This window comes from Apus apus, chromosome 4 (assembly GCF_020740795.1).
Source record: "Apus apus isolate bApuApu2 chromosome 4, bApuApu2.pri.cur, whole genome shotgun sequence".
NCBI lineage: Eukaryota > Metazoa > Chordata > Aves > Apodiformes > Apodidae > Apus > Apus apus.
The window spans coordinates 5,099,237-5,116,749 of NC_067285.1; the positions used below are offsets into that span (position 1 = coordinate 5,099,237).

At 38.3% G+C, this 17,513-nt stretch overlaps 1 protein-coding gene across 6 annotated transcripts in view; it reads left to right on the top strand.

The window, feature by feature from the left end:
- Positions 1–17,292, top strand: part of ATE1 (arginyltransferase 1) — an 81,065-nt gene extending 63,773 nt beyond the window's left edge. For all 6 annotated transcript variants that reach the window (XM_051618889.1, XM_051618890.1, XM_051618893.1 and 3 more), the window contains one exon: positions 14,195–17,292. In XM_051618889.1, coding sequence (XP_051474849.1) covers positions 14,195–14,373 — 179 coding nt within the window. In that variant the 3' untranslated portion in view covers positions 14,374–17,292. The remainder of the gene's footprint in view (positions 1–14,194) is intronic.
- The last annotated feature ends 221 nt before the right edge of the window (positions 17,293–17,513 follow it).

Consider the following 17,513-nt stretch of genomic DNA (forward strand, 5'->3'; position numbering starts at 1 on the left):
GAGAAAAAAGAAGTTAATTAAAAATGGCTCTGCAGTTAAGTACTTGTCAGTGACTTTGACTACATATCAAAACTGATGGGCAAAATTCAGTCTCCTAAAATGTTCCTGGGCATGGTCTGTCTGTCACAGTAGCCACCTTCCTTGTTTCAAAGCTGCTCTTCAGAGTTTTACTTTTTGGTACTTCAACTAACAGCTTTACCTGTGGAACAAATGTAATATAACAATAATTAGAAATAATGTATTTGGTATCCTGGCAATACTTTTATCCTTCCACTTTCCATTTTTCTACAACTAACTCACTGGTGTGTCTTTTTTTGCTAAAATTTTTGAGAATTTCAGTTTTTTGCTTCTGGAAGAAGCCTGTGAAAATGTCTTTATGAGGTAAGATCTTTATGAAAAATCTGCTTTTGGTTTGGTAATTGAATCAGAGGGAAAGATCAAACCTTTCTTCACATCAGTGCTGGGCTTTCAACACCATTAAGAAGCAACTTCAGGTAAGGGCAGATGCAACCCTGATCTGAAGATCAGAGCCTTCGTAGTTTTAAAGTCTCCTGACTACGTGTGCCAACCAGGGCAAACAGGGTGTTCTGACCCAAGGGACAAAAACTGTGCTTGGTCCACATTGCTAAGCATGATCCACAGCAGTCTTTGTGGTAGAGCTGCATCCCACCTTCCTGTGTCTGCTGCTTTGAGTGGTGTGGATCTGAAAGGACTTCAATGCTTTTTTATTTCCCTCAACTGTTTTGTTTGCTGAAGTTGATAAATGGGCTAAGCTAATACACATCTGTTCAACTTCCTGTGTATCTAATAATAAAGTGAAATCAAAATGGAATCGAATGGAATACATGAATTAAAATGAAATTAGTTTCTCCAGTGTTGAAAAATGTGCATGACTAAGGCAAAGAGAGACTCTGAGTTGGAGACTCTTGTGTGTTCTGGAGACAAGACACTTCTTGCTCCAGAGAATAGTCCTGACACAAACCATGATGGATGCAAATGGGTGGTATAAAGAAGTGGGAAAAAGCACTTCTGCTTTGTCTGGTCAATTACAGTAATAGACTAAATTATAGTTTAATAGACTAAATAGTAATAGTCTAAACTGTTTGAATTTTTTTGTAAACATCACCATGAAGCCAAGTTTCAAAGAGGGATCTATCAAGGTACATTAATTATCTTTTACAGTTTATAGAGGCATCTTTAGCAGTATGAGATGTAGGAGAATGGAAGAATATGGGGAGACACAAATCAAATTCTTCTCTGTGAGGGTGGTGAGACCCTGGCCCAGGTTGCCCAGAGAAGCTGTGGCTGCCCCATCCCTAGAAGTGTTCCAGGCCAGGTTGGACGGGGCTTGGAGCAACCTGGTTTGGTGGGAGGTGTCCCTGCTGATGGCAGGAGGGTTGGAACTGGATGATCTTCCAACCCAAACCATTCCATGGTTCTGTGATTCTGTGGTCAGTGTCAGAGTCCTGGGACATGACACATACCTCTGCAGAGGTCAGAATGTGAAGTGAGTTCTCTCAGCAGGCTCACAAGAACCACTCTGTGAAAACCCCCATTTGGTTTATTCCCTTATGAACAGTTTGTACTAGATCACTATTTTTTTGAGTTACTGAACTAAGGAAATTACTTAAGATTCCCAGTCTACTTCTCTAGGAGTCTTGCAACTTTTATTGCAAGTTTTTACCAGACTTTAAAACTTCTCCGTGTTCTTTGCTAAGTGCAAAATGAAAACTTTCCCAGCTTTGCAGCATTGTTTTTCTGCTGCACAGAATAAGCTAGAGCAGTGAAAGGCAAACAAGATTTCCAGTATTTAATAACTTCTGAATCCTCTTACTAGCGACCTGATTATGCGTCTTACTGCTTCTTGCAAGAAACTGAGAGTTATTAGTTCTAGTAAATAAAACTTAAGAGTTCTTACCCAGAAATCTGCATGCTTGGGCAGTTATACAAAATTCTGTTTATTTTAAATATATATTTGTGTGCATGGTGCTTTCACTAGAAAAATAATGTGGCACAACTGTTTAAATAACCTCAATCTTTCTAGCACTGTGTCTTCCCAAACATTTAATTTTATTTGCTATTTAGATGCTGTTCTTTGCTAATGAATATATTTCAAACATGTTTTACATTTATTGTGTATGTGAACACAAGTATCTTGTTGATGTTTTTGGTTGGTTGTTTTTTCCCATCAAGTACAGAGCCTGTTTAATTTTAAGATTAAATTTCACAAGTGTCATTTATTGGCATGATCCTGGTCTTATTCCTCCTCCCTCTCTGAATGGAAAATCCATGACCAGATATTTGTATCCGTGAAGTAAGCTGTGGTTGCCATTTGGTCACATCAGATAGTCGAGATCCTTGGCCAAGTGATGTATCCCTGTAGTGTTGTATCCTTGAACCTAGTCAGATGGATTAAGGCAAAAGCCTGTAAGTTAACGTTTCTAGGGCCAGTGTGATGCAGATGAATGTTTACAAGGATCAATGCAATGAAGTCCTTGAGATGATGGAAATGGAGTCACAAAAGTGTCACAGATGGAAGACATTAAACAAATTTTTTAGAACTGTGCAATCATCTGACTTGGGAGAAATTGCTGGTCTGCTCTCACACAACTGCTGTTTATAATTCTTTAAAGATACAGTGATTTGTACTTTGGAGAGTTAGGAAACATTTTAAATAAATTCTGCTAGACCATGCACTGAATTCTTCTAAAGAGCTAACTTTCCCCTGTCTTATCAGAGCTATAGGTGATAAATTTGATTCTGTAACCAAGAAAAAGATATATCAATGATTTTTGGCAGCTTCTCTGGAAAAGACACATCTTACAAGTTTGTATCTGTTTCTAATTAAGTTTTAAACACTTGGAATCATCAGAATGCATATTTCTAAACCCAGCCTGATCCTTGAACATACAAGATATTTAAACAATTACTATAGTGCCAAGAAGGTGCAGCCTGGCAAATTTTTCCCCTGACTTTTTAGTATGGTTGGATCAAACTGAAATGACTTGTGTGGAGTTTGAGCCTTATATGCAAAAATATGCTCAAATATTCCAGTGCTTCTATTATCAAAAAGGCAATGTTATTAACTTAACTTGTGGATCCTAAACAACTGGCACTGCATACATTGACTTGTGGGTTAGAAATTAGCTCTGCAGTGGAGTGTCCCCAAACAATTGCAAAGCCAGAGAGGTCTTTAAAATGTGATTTGAAATGTGGTCATAATATGAACTCCATTTTGCATTGTTCTACCAAATCTCAAAGTTTGCCAAATATTTCTGATTTAAAATGTTTGTATTTATTGATATTCTAAATATATCTGCTTCTGACATACACATCGTGGAGTAAACCAATGCCCCTCAGTAAGCACCATGGTCTGACTTGGTTGCAATTCATTAAACACTTGGCTTGGACTGCAGAATTCCCAAAAAGATGTTTTAGTCCAAAATGACCATCACAGAGATTGTGTAACAAACGGATTCTGAAATGACATCATTTTTTGAGGGCTTTGCTTGAAAAATAAAGATATCCTGGCATCCTTTACTTCTCGCCTTGAAGAGATGAGTCTTCAAGATCCTCCTTCACCATTTCAGTGCTGAGATGTTCGATTCTTTGGCAGAATCATTTTAGGTTTGTTGGTGGGTTTTTTATTGGACTAGAAGTGAACTCATTAGTTGGTGAAGATTCAGGGGAATGTGGAGAAGGACAAGGACTGCCAAATCTTGTAGGAATCAGTTTCCATACTCAGAAGGTGTTGGAAACACAAGAACAGAAATAAAAAATGAAATCATGTAGGGTAAGTGGAGCGATCATGTGGATTTATTCCTTGCCAAGGATAACTAGCATATGGGATTAGTTTCAAAACGTGATAAAAGTTAAAAGCTGTAATTAGGTGCAGATACAGAGTGGCTGTGGAAGGGACACCACAGGCATGTGCTGGGTCCCAGCTCAGCCACACGAGACCAGCCACTTTTGCCAGGGTCAGACCTTTTATAACGATCCTCAGAGTCTCGGAACATGTTTATACTATGTCCTGGTGACATCATCCCGACTTTTCACATGCAACATAATTGATTCCATCTTTTAATTAATTTAGCCAGTAAATTGATTGCCTTAATCTGATTTATTTAGCTGATAAGCTACTGCCAATTGCTTTAATTTTGCCTATTTCGTGGAGACCCTTGCGTTTGTAATTTTCAGCTTGATTCTTGGATTTCAATTTTTTTTACCCCTTCTCATATGTCAGTCTTAACAAGGACTTTGCTTTGCCCTTCTTTTCAGAAGATCATCTCATTGCTCTCTGCCATTTTCACTTCTATGCAGCTCAAATATTTTAATAAATAGCATTTAACTCTTTTTAACTCCCATTTTTTTAAAGCTGTAACTGCTTGAAGCATAACCCTCTAACTTTTTGTGTCTTTTGTGCCACCTTTTGTTCCCACGGTTTCACAGTCATTGCAAGCTTGGTACATCATCTTAGGTGCTGTTTGTGCAACAAGATGCAGCCTGACTCATTAGTGTCACTCTGTAGTTAGAAAATTACTGGGTTTATGGAGTTGAGTATTTGGCTTCTTGGGTAAATCTTGCTGAATTACAAGGCATTTTAGCTACCAGATGAAACGGAAATGCAGTTTATATAGTGCTTTTTCTTATGCAATGTGTGTTCAGAAGACAGACTGGAATAAGCTATTGTGTGTGAGATGCCAGTGTACTTATTAGTTTTAAAGTTCTACTGGAGTTAGTAATGAGGTAAGCCTTCTGTGTTTATCTAAGAAAAATATTTATTCATGTTTTTAATGAAAAATGAGTGAAGTATTTAATTCAACCCTAAAAGGAATTGTTTCTGTGGCAGTTGCTTTCCACCCCTAATCTTTTCTATCTAAGATACATCCCTAATTTAGTATTCTCAACCTTTGGTTCACAGATTTATTGGCATGTTTAATGTTCTCCCAGCAGTAACTGAGTCACTTTTGGTCATGTTCTTGAGATGACAGGCACCTCACTAAACTCCCTGGAAAGATACATGTGCAGTTCTAATTCTCTTTTAGAGAGTGAATTAACGAGTTGCTTTCATGGAACCATAGAATTTTTCTGGTTGGAAAAGACCTTTAATATCATCAAGTCCAACAATTAACCTAACTTTGCTGAGTCCAGTGCTGAACCTCAGCACCATATTCTACATGACTTTTAAACACCTCTAGGGATGGTGGTTCAATTACTTACCTGGGCAGCCTGTTCCAGTGCTTGATAACCCTTTCAGTGAAGAAGCTTCTTCAAATATCCAATCTAAGCCTCCCCTGGCACAACTTTCATGTGCTGTTTGCAAGTGTTTGTTGAATTTTGACCATGATTTTCCCTTCTCTCTCTAAAGAGAAATGAGCGGCTCAAAATACTGAATGTTACTGTGTGGTTCTGAATAATTTGGATACTTTGGGGAACAGCAAAACTTAGCTGATAAAGCTTCAGAGAAGCACGAGGGAGGTGCAGGATGAAGCTTGGTCAGGCTCATCAGTACTGACCAAGAGCAACTAAAACTTGCCAGAACCCAACGTGATCGGAATCAGACATTAGAAATGTCTGCAGAGTCCAGCAAAAATGAGTAGGGGCATGAACGAGCTTGTGGAATTTTGACCTGGCTAGTTTGGATCTACAAAGTTACCTTATGCAGTCTGCTGGTTGCTGGGTTGCTGTCACAGAACCTGGTGTAGGGTGAAGGTCTTGGAAGGCTGTGGAGAGACCTGGGTTCTCACAGTGTTTGTGCATGTAAAACCCAGCTGTGCCTGCTGCACTTCTGCTTCTGGTCCTTGTATGCATGGTGTATTGAAACTGAAGGCATCAATCAAAGTTGACTAGGTGACCAAAAGGGTATTTCAAACAAGCAAAAAGGAAAATAAAACCACCAACACAGAAGCCTCCTGGGTATGCACTTAATGTTCTTCATTGGCAATTCACGTTCTCAGTTCTTGTACCCAAAGTCATCATGAATAGTGTCAGAGATACCACTTCAAAAGAGCTGACTGGTTCTTTTTGTCTTCTGGAAGAATATCTAAAAGTGAAATAGTTATCTTTATCAACTTGTCATCTACTAGATTATATTCCTGGTTTGGTTTTGTTTTGTCTTAGTGTCTTGACTTGAGGCTCTGGGTACTGTTTATACTGTTTCAGATGAAGTTCGGTCTCAGCTAATATTTTTACAGGTACTGTTAGTTGTTTTTTTTTTCTCTTGAATCCCTGAAAAACAAGTGCTCAGAAACATATCAGTCTTATTTAAATCTAGCCCTTAGACACCCATTTCTCAGTCACCATATTTCAGGATAATTAACTGAGGTAGGTGAGAAGAATTGTATTATATGAAAGCTCCTCATGAATAAACCAAAGGTTTTACACGTATTGTTTTATGTGCATCTCTTTCCAGTGTGGCCATAGGATTTTAGTAGCCAAAGGATTGTATTTGCAGGTAAGGCAGAATTACAGCTGAGAAGTGCAAAGAAATGCTGTATTCACAGGAAATGTTTGCCATCAGCCCCCATTCATGTTTACTACTGGAATAATAAGAGTTGCAGCACAATGAGTTATTGTTTCCGCCCGGGCAGCGGGGTGAGCGGGTTTTGAATGGGTTTGTCAAGTGATTAGGCTGCTTGCTTCTCAGGATTGAATTGCAAATCATAAACCAGTTGTATGATTTCAGGCACAAAGCCCAAAAGTTGTGTTCAGAACATGTCTTTAGGATTTATCCTTGTTGCAGCTTCCTGTCTTTACTCGGTTGAGGGTTCCTTACAAGTTATACTTGTAAGATTGTAATTTATCTGTCTTTATGCTTTAAGGATCATTGATAATATTTTGATGAGCTGCTTTTCTTCTCCTTAGAAACATGCTTTTTTTTGAACAATGATTTCAAAAGTTCCTATTTTTTTCTTGTTAGAAAAATCACTGTGAAGAGCTGTCTGACTGAGAAACATCCTGAGCGTTTTACTGCACTGGCTTTGTGACTTTTGCTTTCTGCTTTTAATTAAGAATTCTTTTAATTCAATTTTGTTGTTGTTGTTTATACTTCATTTTAACTGTACTCTTATTTTGGTTTGAGTTAGTATGTTTATACCCCAAGGCACACTAGTCTTTCAGATTTCCTAATGGAGAAGTCTCGTATGGAAGTAGTATGAGAAAAAACACGTTTCAGCTCACTGTCTTATATAAATATTACTATGAGTGGGTGCAAGTGCTTAACTTCTCATTGTGTATGGTCTGTTTTGGTTTTGAGGATGATTTCCTAGGCTTTGCTGATGAAGGAAAAGAAATAATGTTTTAATTTGATTAAGAAATGAGCTTAAATTCAGGTACATTAGACTTCTGATGGAGGTGGGAACCTTTTCTATTTCCAGCAATTATTATCACCTATATTTCAGTAATAAAATTTGAAAGGCTAGTTGGTTTCTTCCTTTTAACATTTCTTTTTTTAAAAACCACTGAGCATTAATTCCAACAAGGTCATGTAAAGCAGATGTAGGTTATCTTAAAAAAAATACTACAGCCATGAGGCTATAGTGTTTCTCTAAGAAATGAACATTGATGTAGTGTAACCTGCAAGGGATGGGAGCTTCTCCTGGTCATTTTTAGTCCTAGTTTGAAACCTCAGTTATCATAAAACTTTTTAACTCCTTGTAAATCGAATTTTAAACCTATTATTTGTCTTTGATTTGGAAAATGGGAGCACTGTGTTCATCTTTAAAAGTGATGCAACTCCTAACTAGCTCAAAACTGAAAATTAAAAACCAAGAACAACTCGAAAGGACACCAAAAACCAAGCGTGCCCTGAGCAAAATGGAAAGGAATTTATAATGTGAGTTAATATGTGGGAGTTTCTTTCAAAAACACAGATTCCAGTTGATGACAACGGTTTTAAATGTTTTACATTCAGAATTAGAACTGGTTCTTGTCTGTTTCCTTTATTCCACTGTTTCATCCTGCTATGGAGAAAAAGAAATCGAGGTTCTCAGTGTAACATGGTTTCAGAAGCACAAAGTGAAGGTGGCCAAATACTTTCTTTGTTCCAGGGGTTTAAGTGGTGTTTTAAGGAAACTGAAATGCATGATCAGAGTCATCATCATCCAGAGTTTAGCAGGAGCACCACATTTCAGTTTTGATTCAGAAATACGAGACCTCAGTAGAACTTCTTGTTAATTCTGAATCTATTCTGTAAAGAAAATGGAAGAAATATTTTCCTGTTACTAATGTAGTTGTTGTTTGTTGTTGTTTGGGTTTTTTTTAATCCGCAATTGTCTTTTTTCCTATTTAAAAAATAAGAAAGTCAATAAATTGGGATTAGACTAGATGATCTCCAGAGGTCCTTCCAACCCCTACCATTCTGTCACTCTGAAATTTGTTACTTATTTTTAATTATTTCTTCACTTATTTTCCTGTGAATGAAAAAATGCACTTTAAAAAACATGTCAGCTTGCTTGCATGTCTAGATTCTGCCCCTGAGAAACGAAAAAACTGTCATGTTAGTGAGGAGTGTATCCAAGGGGCTTGAGGGCAGAAGTGCCGTTGCATTGGTACCCATCACGTGTGGCTGTGAAGAGCAGCACAGACAGCTCAGGCTGCCTTTCCAAACTAGTGTTGATCAAAAGCAGCTTGACCCAAATCAGACACCCCTAAAAAAGTTGGTTTGGCAACAGTTTGCTACGAAAACCTTTGAACCACCCCCTTTTTGCACCGTGATGTTGGCTCCACGTGGGCACAGATCTGCAGCAGGCTCTTGCAGACCTCCCCTCAGTTGTTGGCTTTGCACGTGCTTACCCAGCTTTCTGACCAGATGTAGATATTTTTCCCTTCAGCTTATATTAGGTAGTAATAATAAAGATTCCTGCCCTTGGAAAAGAAAAATATTTGGATATCAGCTTCCCCAAAATGCTATAAATATGCTAATCCATTCTTTCTCTGTAAGAAAGAAGTTCAGAACGTGAAATCTTGAGTTTCTGTGTCCAAGCACACAGATGCCCATTTTGCTGTTACTGAGAACAGAAATGGTAAAATAATTCCTCCTCGTTTTGTTTTTGGTATTTCAGCAGGAATGCCTGTCAGCATTTGGAACTCATGGTTTGGTTTTGGGAGGTAGCTCAAGGTTTTGGGGGCAAGTGGGTTTGGGTTGTGAAAAGAAATAAAAAGGGAATTGTGCAGGAGTGTATCAGAGTGCCTGCTCCTCACATTCCTCCTGCTCCCTTGAGTATGAAAGTATTTCTGGAGCTGGTTGCTGGACAAGGCTGCCTTTGAAGATCACTGCTGTTACCTTGAGCTTGTTTCTCAGTGTCGCTCAGCAGTGTTGCTGTGCTTTTGGTGGAGGTGCAGGTGTGTAGCTGGGCCAAAAACCCAAACCAATTCTACCTGACATCTGCCAAGACAAACCCTTGCATGGAGGGTCTTCAGGTCTCTCCTACTTCTTACTTTGTTTTTACTGATACTTAGCAACAGAAAGTAAATCCTCCATGTATGACTTGCACTTAATAGTGATAAAGGGTGGGAACCAAGAATTTTGACTCTTCTTTGCAATATTTGCTATTTTTTTGTGGGACCATGGTGACAAGGTTGAATTATAGATGAAATCCATATCCAGATTTTAATACACAAGTGCCACATAGATAGTTTGGTGTTTTAGGAATATAGAGGAGAAGAGAAAGAAGTGACAGTTAAATTATTCAACAGGAGTTCAGCTGTATTTTTACCTTTGAGACTTACAGGATGATATTTCTGTGAAGAAAGATAGTTGGCATCTGCAGTTGCTCAGTTTCCTGAAACAACAGGGACTTTCTGTTTACAGAATCAGTTTTTCTGAAGTTTAGGGTTTTTTCTCTGCCATCCAAGCTATATTGATAGATGTAACGGAATTAGGAGATAACACATTGTAGGTTTTAGCTGGTAAATGGCAGTGTCATTTCGAATGATAAAAGATGAAGTGGTGCCAGGAGAGACTGCACAGAAATAGCTAAATAGTAAACAACTCATAAAAATGTACTCCAAGGCCCAGTGATATTTGCTTAGATGAACAAAATGTGGCCTTACAGGAGGTGGTTTCTGCAATATTCTTAAGAAGCAACTTACCACGTGAGCTGCGTGGCTCAGTCTTTGCAACCGTGGTGTACAAGGTCTGGTCTTAAAGCTGGGCAGGGGTGATGACTAAAGAAGCAACCCTTAGAAAGCTAACTGGCTATAAATTATTACTTCATGAGGCATCCAACAATCATGAAATTTTGTCTTCAAACCCATGATTTTATCTCTTTTGAGGGTTACATAAATTAACGCACCAACTACTTGTGAGGCAAAGGTTAGTGGGGGAGTCAAGAGGTATAAAATGAGAAAGTGTCAGGAGGAAGAAGCTTTTTTAACTTATTTAATGGTAACAATACTGCTTCCAGTAATTACAGTAATGATTAAAGAAGCCTTAACATATTGTTCCACTATCTGATCAGTCACTAACTCTAATAATATTAACGATAGAGATGTTCTTCTAATTTTCAACAAGTAACTTTATTTAATACAGCATATGATTTCATTTTGTGTTGGGATTACTCTGGTATCCTAGCATCAGTCACACAGAGAAGGCCTGTTAGAATATCATTGGCATCTTCTTAAGTATAAAGCAAACTTTGTCATGTACCACTCAGCTGGAGCAGATATTTAGTATTTTTTTGGGGGAAGGATAATTTCTTTTTTTAGATAATGCTGGAGTCCAATCTGCTTTTATTTTCTATTAAGTTCTCTTAAATCTATTCTGTTTGGGTTTAAATAATGAATAAACAACATATGCATTCCCTGCATGCACATTGTGTTGCCTCCAGAGCAGTAGCAATTGAAAGGTGGCTGAATTTTAATTAATACATTTGTTTATTATGATGACACAAGTTCCTATTCCCCTTCTCTAAAAGCTTAACTATGTACTTGAGATTATTTTACTGCTCCTTAACTTTTCACTAAAAGGTTTCTTTTTCAGATGGAGTTTAAATTATATATATTTAAGTACTTTTACAGAAGGTTATTTTTATCATTCAAGTTTTTATTTTGGGGGGAGTCAATGGAAAAATGTTCACTAAACCAGGTAATTTTTTTGGCCCTTGGAGTATTATTTTACTGCCTTTCAAACCTTGTTTAAAGAATCTGGAATCAACCTTAGTGTGTAGAAGAAATATAAATACAGTCAATCAAAGGTAAGTTTGTGAGACCAAATGTATCTGGCTTTAGACTTTTCCTGATGATAAACTAATTACTAGGTCTATGTAGTTTATGCTGGGTCTGTGTTAAGCTTTAAACAGAAGTCTTCATATTACTGTGATTTTTTTCCAAGATACTGGTATTTTCTTGATTGGTCTGGAAGAGCCTTCTCCTGCCTGAGGGTTGTGTTATGAACCTGTGCCACAGTCCAGGAAAGGACCTGGTCTACAGCAGGGTTTGGCAAGCCTTACTTCTCTCCAGAAAAGGTTTGGCTGTAGTGATTAACACATTTGGTAGAACCCTCATCATAACAACAGTTTGATGTGTCTGTAGAGCTGGGCCTGGCATGAGCCTCATTGCAAGGAGATAATCCACCAACTGCTCTTGATGTCATGAGTAAAAGTGGAGTAAGGGCATAAATGCTAAGCAAGAGAGTAGAGTTCAGCTGAGCCAGTCAGGCAGTGGTGAAGCTGAAGGTACAGTAGCTTTAGTTACTGTAAGAAATTGAATCTGGGGCCAGGAGCACTACAAGCCAAAAGATGAACTCATCCAGAGGATCGGGCTTCACCATGATTTGAAAGCAATGAGTATCAAACAGTGAGTAGTGAGCAGCTTTGCAAGTGCTTTTGGCATGAGAGTATGAGTTTTAGGCTTGGCTTAAATCCATTTCAACACACAAACTTACAGTCAGCCTAGAGGTGCAGCAAATAGAAACTTTCCAATTTAAGACGTTAAAATAACTTTACACTTGTGTCACCTCCAGAAACTAAGCTTGCAAACTTTTCCTTGGTGAACTGTCAGAATTTAGGACTGTGTAGCAGAAGAGGCTGCTAGTAAAGACAACCTGGGATATAATAAAGATGTTGGCCACTCATCAAAAGCCTAACAGATTTCAAACAGGGAGAGAAGGTCATCAAGTGTTTTTTAGTTGAGTGTGTATCTACAGGAATTGCCAGTGACAATCAGTGGAGAATGCAACCTTAACAAGTACTATTCAGATATTCTTCCTTCAAACCACGTTTTCCTAGTTGTCTTAAGAAATACATTGTGCTTTCATGTTAGGGAATCAAAACATAGATAAAAGCAATGAAGTCATTCCCAATTTTGTCAAGCAGGCTTCGTTAAGTTTCACACACTAAATTCAGCAGAAAAGTGTTTATAAGGCATTTCTGTGGATGAACAGGGGCAGGTTCTTAAGAATGTCTTGCAAAGAAAAGGGATTTCGTGACCTCCTTTGTTTTTATTAAAGCATCAAGAATATTAAGCTTTTCTGTAGTAGGGGCTATGTTTGAACAGAGACTTGTCCTAAAGATTTTTTGAGATTCTTCCAGACAAGTTGCTTTAGCTTACCTGACAAGGCTAGTGACCTTCAGGTATGTGAAAAGAAAAAGCACAATACGACTTGGTGACCAGTTTGCTTCCCTGGGCTGGTGTCATGTCCTTTGGTTCTATTGCCAGTTGAGAAACATGCTGAGAAAGTTCTAGCTCCATTTATTCTCTTATTAAAAAAAGGCAAACTTCCCCCCCCGTGAAGTAGCTATTTGAATTACCTGGTTTTCCACAGCAGTTGGTTTGATTTTTTTGAGTTGATGATCAGCAGGTGGCTTTGTTGTGGGTGTTGGAACAGTGTTGAGTGGACACCACTCAGAGCCTGTCAAAGGAGACTTAAATGTTCTAACCTAAATGAAGCAAGTACCTGAAGATATAAAATAATTTTAATGTGGGGCAGATTGATGCAGTAGTTAAAGCTGAGCAATTGTAGTTACCTGTGCTGTCTCTTCAGTCAGGAAAGCATCCTGATGCCAAAAAAGGATCAGGTATTTGCACAGTTTCTGTTGCCAGATGCTGACCTCCTAGTAAGCATCTCTGTTACTATTTGAATTTGTATGGTTTCTTCTCAAACTGATATTTCAGCTTCTGTGTGTAAGTTGAATCTTACATTGGTGGCTTTTCAAGCTTGGAGTTCAGAAAACTGCAAGATTTCTTTTACTGGTATTTTATAGTAATTGTATTAATTCACCCTGCAAGCACCTCAGGCACGTGGCATGTTCCCTCACTTTCTTTAAAGTGGTTTCTAGCACTGTAGGGCCAGTTTCTCTGAAATGCAGCAGCTATATAACATTATTATTCAGCAACAGTGACATCAATTGGATTCATAAAAATAAGGAAGGTTTAACTTGTTCAATGACGCTCTTATGTATATGATTCTGACTTAATTAAGTCATGAGGGGTCTATAGGTGAGCTTAATAAGATTCAGTTATGGTGTGTGCATCTATGACAGCTTGAGGAATTGTGTCATGCCCACCCGGCTAGTTATTGCAGTGCTGACTCTGTCAGTCTCCAGAGCTCAGGGATCTGAAGTGTGTTTAACTTCTTTCCACTAGAGACACTCAGAAAGTGGTATAAAGGAGGGGGTTAAAAGATGGGTGCTGGAGGGCCAGGAGTTTCACCTGGGAAGGTAGTTTACTTCTTGATGCTTATTTACCTAAGGCAAACAGTGTGGAGGCTCCTGGCTGGTTTTAATACACTTTTCACTACCGGAGCAAGGGAGTGTTCTGTGCTGGCGGGTCTTGCCAACAGAGTTGTAATTAAGTGCAGTATGGTAATACCAGCAAGTCTCTTCTGCTTGGTTGTGTTTGAAAGGATTCCCCAGATAGGGTTCCACTCCTGGCAGTGGGCTCCAGCCAGCATTAAATTAATGTCAGTTTTAACATACAGCAGTGGATGCATTTTCAGAAAGGCTGTGTTATCACCATTAGAAATGTGTGATGTGTGATTTCTTTTTTCACACACCACAACTACAGTTACTTACAATTCCATTATTCAAGAGGACTCCTCTGTAGATCGACTCTGCTTTCATCTGCTGCTCATTTGCAGATCTCTTTCATTACTTCCTACAGTCGTCATTATGCAGATTGAGGTTGGTTGCCTAAATAAAGATCATATGGACAATTATATGTAACTAATGTTTGTTCTTTCTGGTTCTCTTTGCAGTTGATGAAGGTCGCGTTAGGGAACTGGGCAGAGTGAGAGTGCTTCACAAGAGGACCGTGATGCCTTACAGTGTGTATAAGAAAAGAAGGAAGGGGCCAAGTGATGAAGCCATTGTTCAGCAATATGCAAGTTTGGTGGGACAGACCTGTTCTGAAAGAATGTTGTTGTTCAGAAGTTGAGCAATCGCTAAATGGCGGTTGGATGGCGCTACGTTTTACTGCACTGCCACGGGATGGTTTGTACTATAGTTGTGTGTTGGTATGCCTGCTCAAATAGCAGCCTGAGACACAGGTATATAGCTAGGCTTGTGTGAATACATGGTACTGTGTTTAAAAGCCAACTCCAATAAAACTTACAATACAGCAAGGCTTTAGCAATATAAGTTTAGAAAAACATGCTTGCAATATATTTCAGTTAAGTAGTTCTTAGCCGTTCTATGCGTTTTGGACAATTCTGGGTATCTGAGCAAAATGGAAAACAGGTGTACTTTTTTTTTGTAGAGACAAAGGTTGACTAAATCTAGATTAACAATAATTAAATTACCAATGTTTTCAAATAGCACCTTGGATATCTGTCATTGAAAATTGCCATGAAATTTATGCTCGCATCTGTATGCTCCTAAATTCTTGCAAGAGAATGGAAACGTGCTGTTACTTTCTAATGTGAAATCTGGCATGGGTTAATTTTGTTCCAATAGTATACTTAAAAACAGGAAGAAATTGTTTTCACTGCACATTCTTCATTTGTTTTGATGCAGTAGGTCTGAGGTAGGAGTTCCTAGTAGGTTCTCAGTGGCAGAGGAGGCAGTGCTCTGGAAAACTTTCCCCTTTAGAGATGAAACAGAATAGTTGCACTATAAATATACCAAAGATATGCAGCCAAGTGGCACAGTGGTTTTTTTGGTGTAAGCCTTATCCTTTGTCTAAAAAGACTGGCTATTTTAATGCACATCAGTAACGTGGAATAGAGCTGGGGAGGTTTATCCTATAGCTCTTCAGTGCACATATCAGGATGATGCTAAAGAAAAAAAAGACACGAGGTACCACTGCTGGGTTTTGTTGCTATTTTTTTCTGCAGAATTGTATGGGAAGACTTAAATATCGTATTCCTGCATTTTTACTGACTGTTTATGGCACGGCAGCTCACAGGTTAACATCTTTAGTAGCTTTTTCCTAAATACTTCTGTTGGAAACACAGGAAATTGTGATGCTTTATGGAAGCACTTTATTATCTGATACATGAACGTTGTCATTCTTAGTCTGTGTCCCTGTCAAGTTCTGCATGTTACAGGAGTGTGGGGAACTGACACTGTTGTGTAATTCAGTAATGTATTACAACATCATAACCATGCCAGTGAAGTTGTGTTTCTTAAATTCTTGGCTAACAGGAGCTAGTCTTTACCTTGAATCAACAGTTTCCTGTTAGCCTGTGGAGAGAGATTCTTATTCAAGAATATATGTGTAGGAGTTTTCCCCCAGAAAAGAATCAAATTCAGTTTTACCCTCTGAGGGCTACATCTCCTATCATTCATGGGATTGATTTAATGTTAAACACTTTGCCAGTATTACTAATAATTGATTTGTATGTGAAACAGACATAAGTATTTTAGGATTCAAGTGCATTGCAGATTTAGCTGTTACTGACACAGAGTACAGCTTTGGCAGTCATTTTAAAAAGTAATTTTATGATTTATTAATTTGGATGCATTGTATTGATCTACTCTTATTCTGCAGCAACACTGACTATTTCTGCCAGCATTATATCAGGTATGTGTTTATCTAGACCAGAGAAGTTTCTGTATACTGTGCAATCCAGTTTGTCCATATCTTCTCTAAACCTATTGCCATGGGAGAACCACTAAATGTTCTTTATGAATATTACTCTAACGAGTTCCTTTCTGTGGGGAAAATTCTCTTGCCACCCAGTGAAATGTCAGCTAGTATGACATTTTCTGCCTGCACAGTGTGTTGAAAAGCAGTGATGCCCACATGGCTTAAAACCAAAAATAAATGAGAAAAACCTTTTTGTATGATGTAAAATCGGATAATGGGCACAGAGGAAGTCCAGTATGACTTGCAAAGTCTTAAAGAGGATTAAAACCATTTAAGGATGGCCTTGCTGTGCTGCAGAAGTTTCTGTTAAATGACAAAGCAGACTTGACACCGCTGAGAGTTCTTGAAGAGCTCCATCTTTTTGTGCCCACTGTTACTGATACGCCTTCTAGATGTGTACTAGACTTTTGCCTGATGCTGCTTCTCTTGGGGAGCTTTTAAGAACTGCAGTTAAGGAAAAGTGAGGTACGTATAAGACTGAAAATGGAGTAGAGCTTGAAGTTACCTTTATTGTGACCACTAGAGGTAAATGACCATTTCCTGTGAATTCTGAAACGGTGCTTTCACCTTCTGACCTCCACTGGAACTGCAGCACCAAGGCACCTGGGCCTTCAGACCTGTTTTGAACTCAAATATGTATAGATAGATTAAAAAAAAAAAAGTCAACATTGAGATTAACTCAAAAATTGTGTTCATCTGATGTAATATGCTGAGATCTGACTCGCTTGTCTTAGTGTTAGTTTGGAAGGAATGGTGCAGTGTTCTTCAGGACTGATGTCTCTATCCCTGATTTAGAAGTGGAACAGAGTCTGAGGATGAAGTTCTGTAAGTCTGACCATTGACTTCAGTGGAGCTGAAAATTCACCCCTATCATAATTTTATTTAACAAGATGTCATCATTGAGAATTATTGAATTTAGAGATTTGTCATGTGGTACAATCTATTTTATGGGTGGGTTTCTTTTAGTGTTATTAGTTTGTGATAGTTAATCCCTGAAGTAAGATTGCCTTGTTCTATTTTCTCTTGATAAAATGGTGGTAAGAAACTGAAGAGCTGTGACCAGTATTAAAAAATACCATTATTTGGTTTAATTGGAAATAAATGGGGAGCTTACTCATATCCAGCCTCAACACATTTCAGGAAATGCAAAAGAACCCGCATGTTGAGTTTGTAATTCCTTTTCAGAAGGCCTGTTTGACTTGTAAGTGTAGAAAATAAAGTTATTTCTAGTCTTTGTGAATTATTATAAAGAATTAATAGCTCCGAGTGTGACTTCTGTCTTACTTTGGAGGAATTCATTGTCTTGGAGGTTGCGTTAAGTGTCCACTGGACAGCAAAATCAGGGAAGTCCAAGAGTAGCAGTGGTTAGAAGGGATAACTGCCAGTTAAAAACACATGACCGTATTTTAAAACTAAATTTAATTCTAGCTGGACAGATTGATGAAGAGTTTATGCTTTGAAACAGCATTTAAAATTCTTTTGTGAAT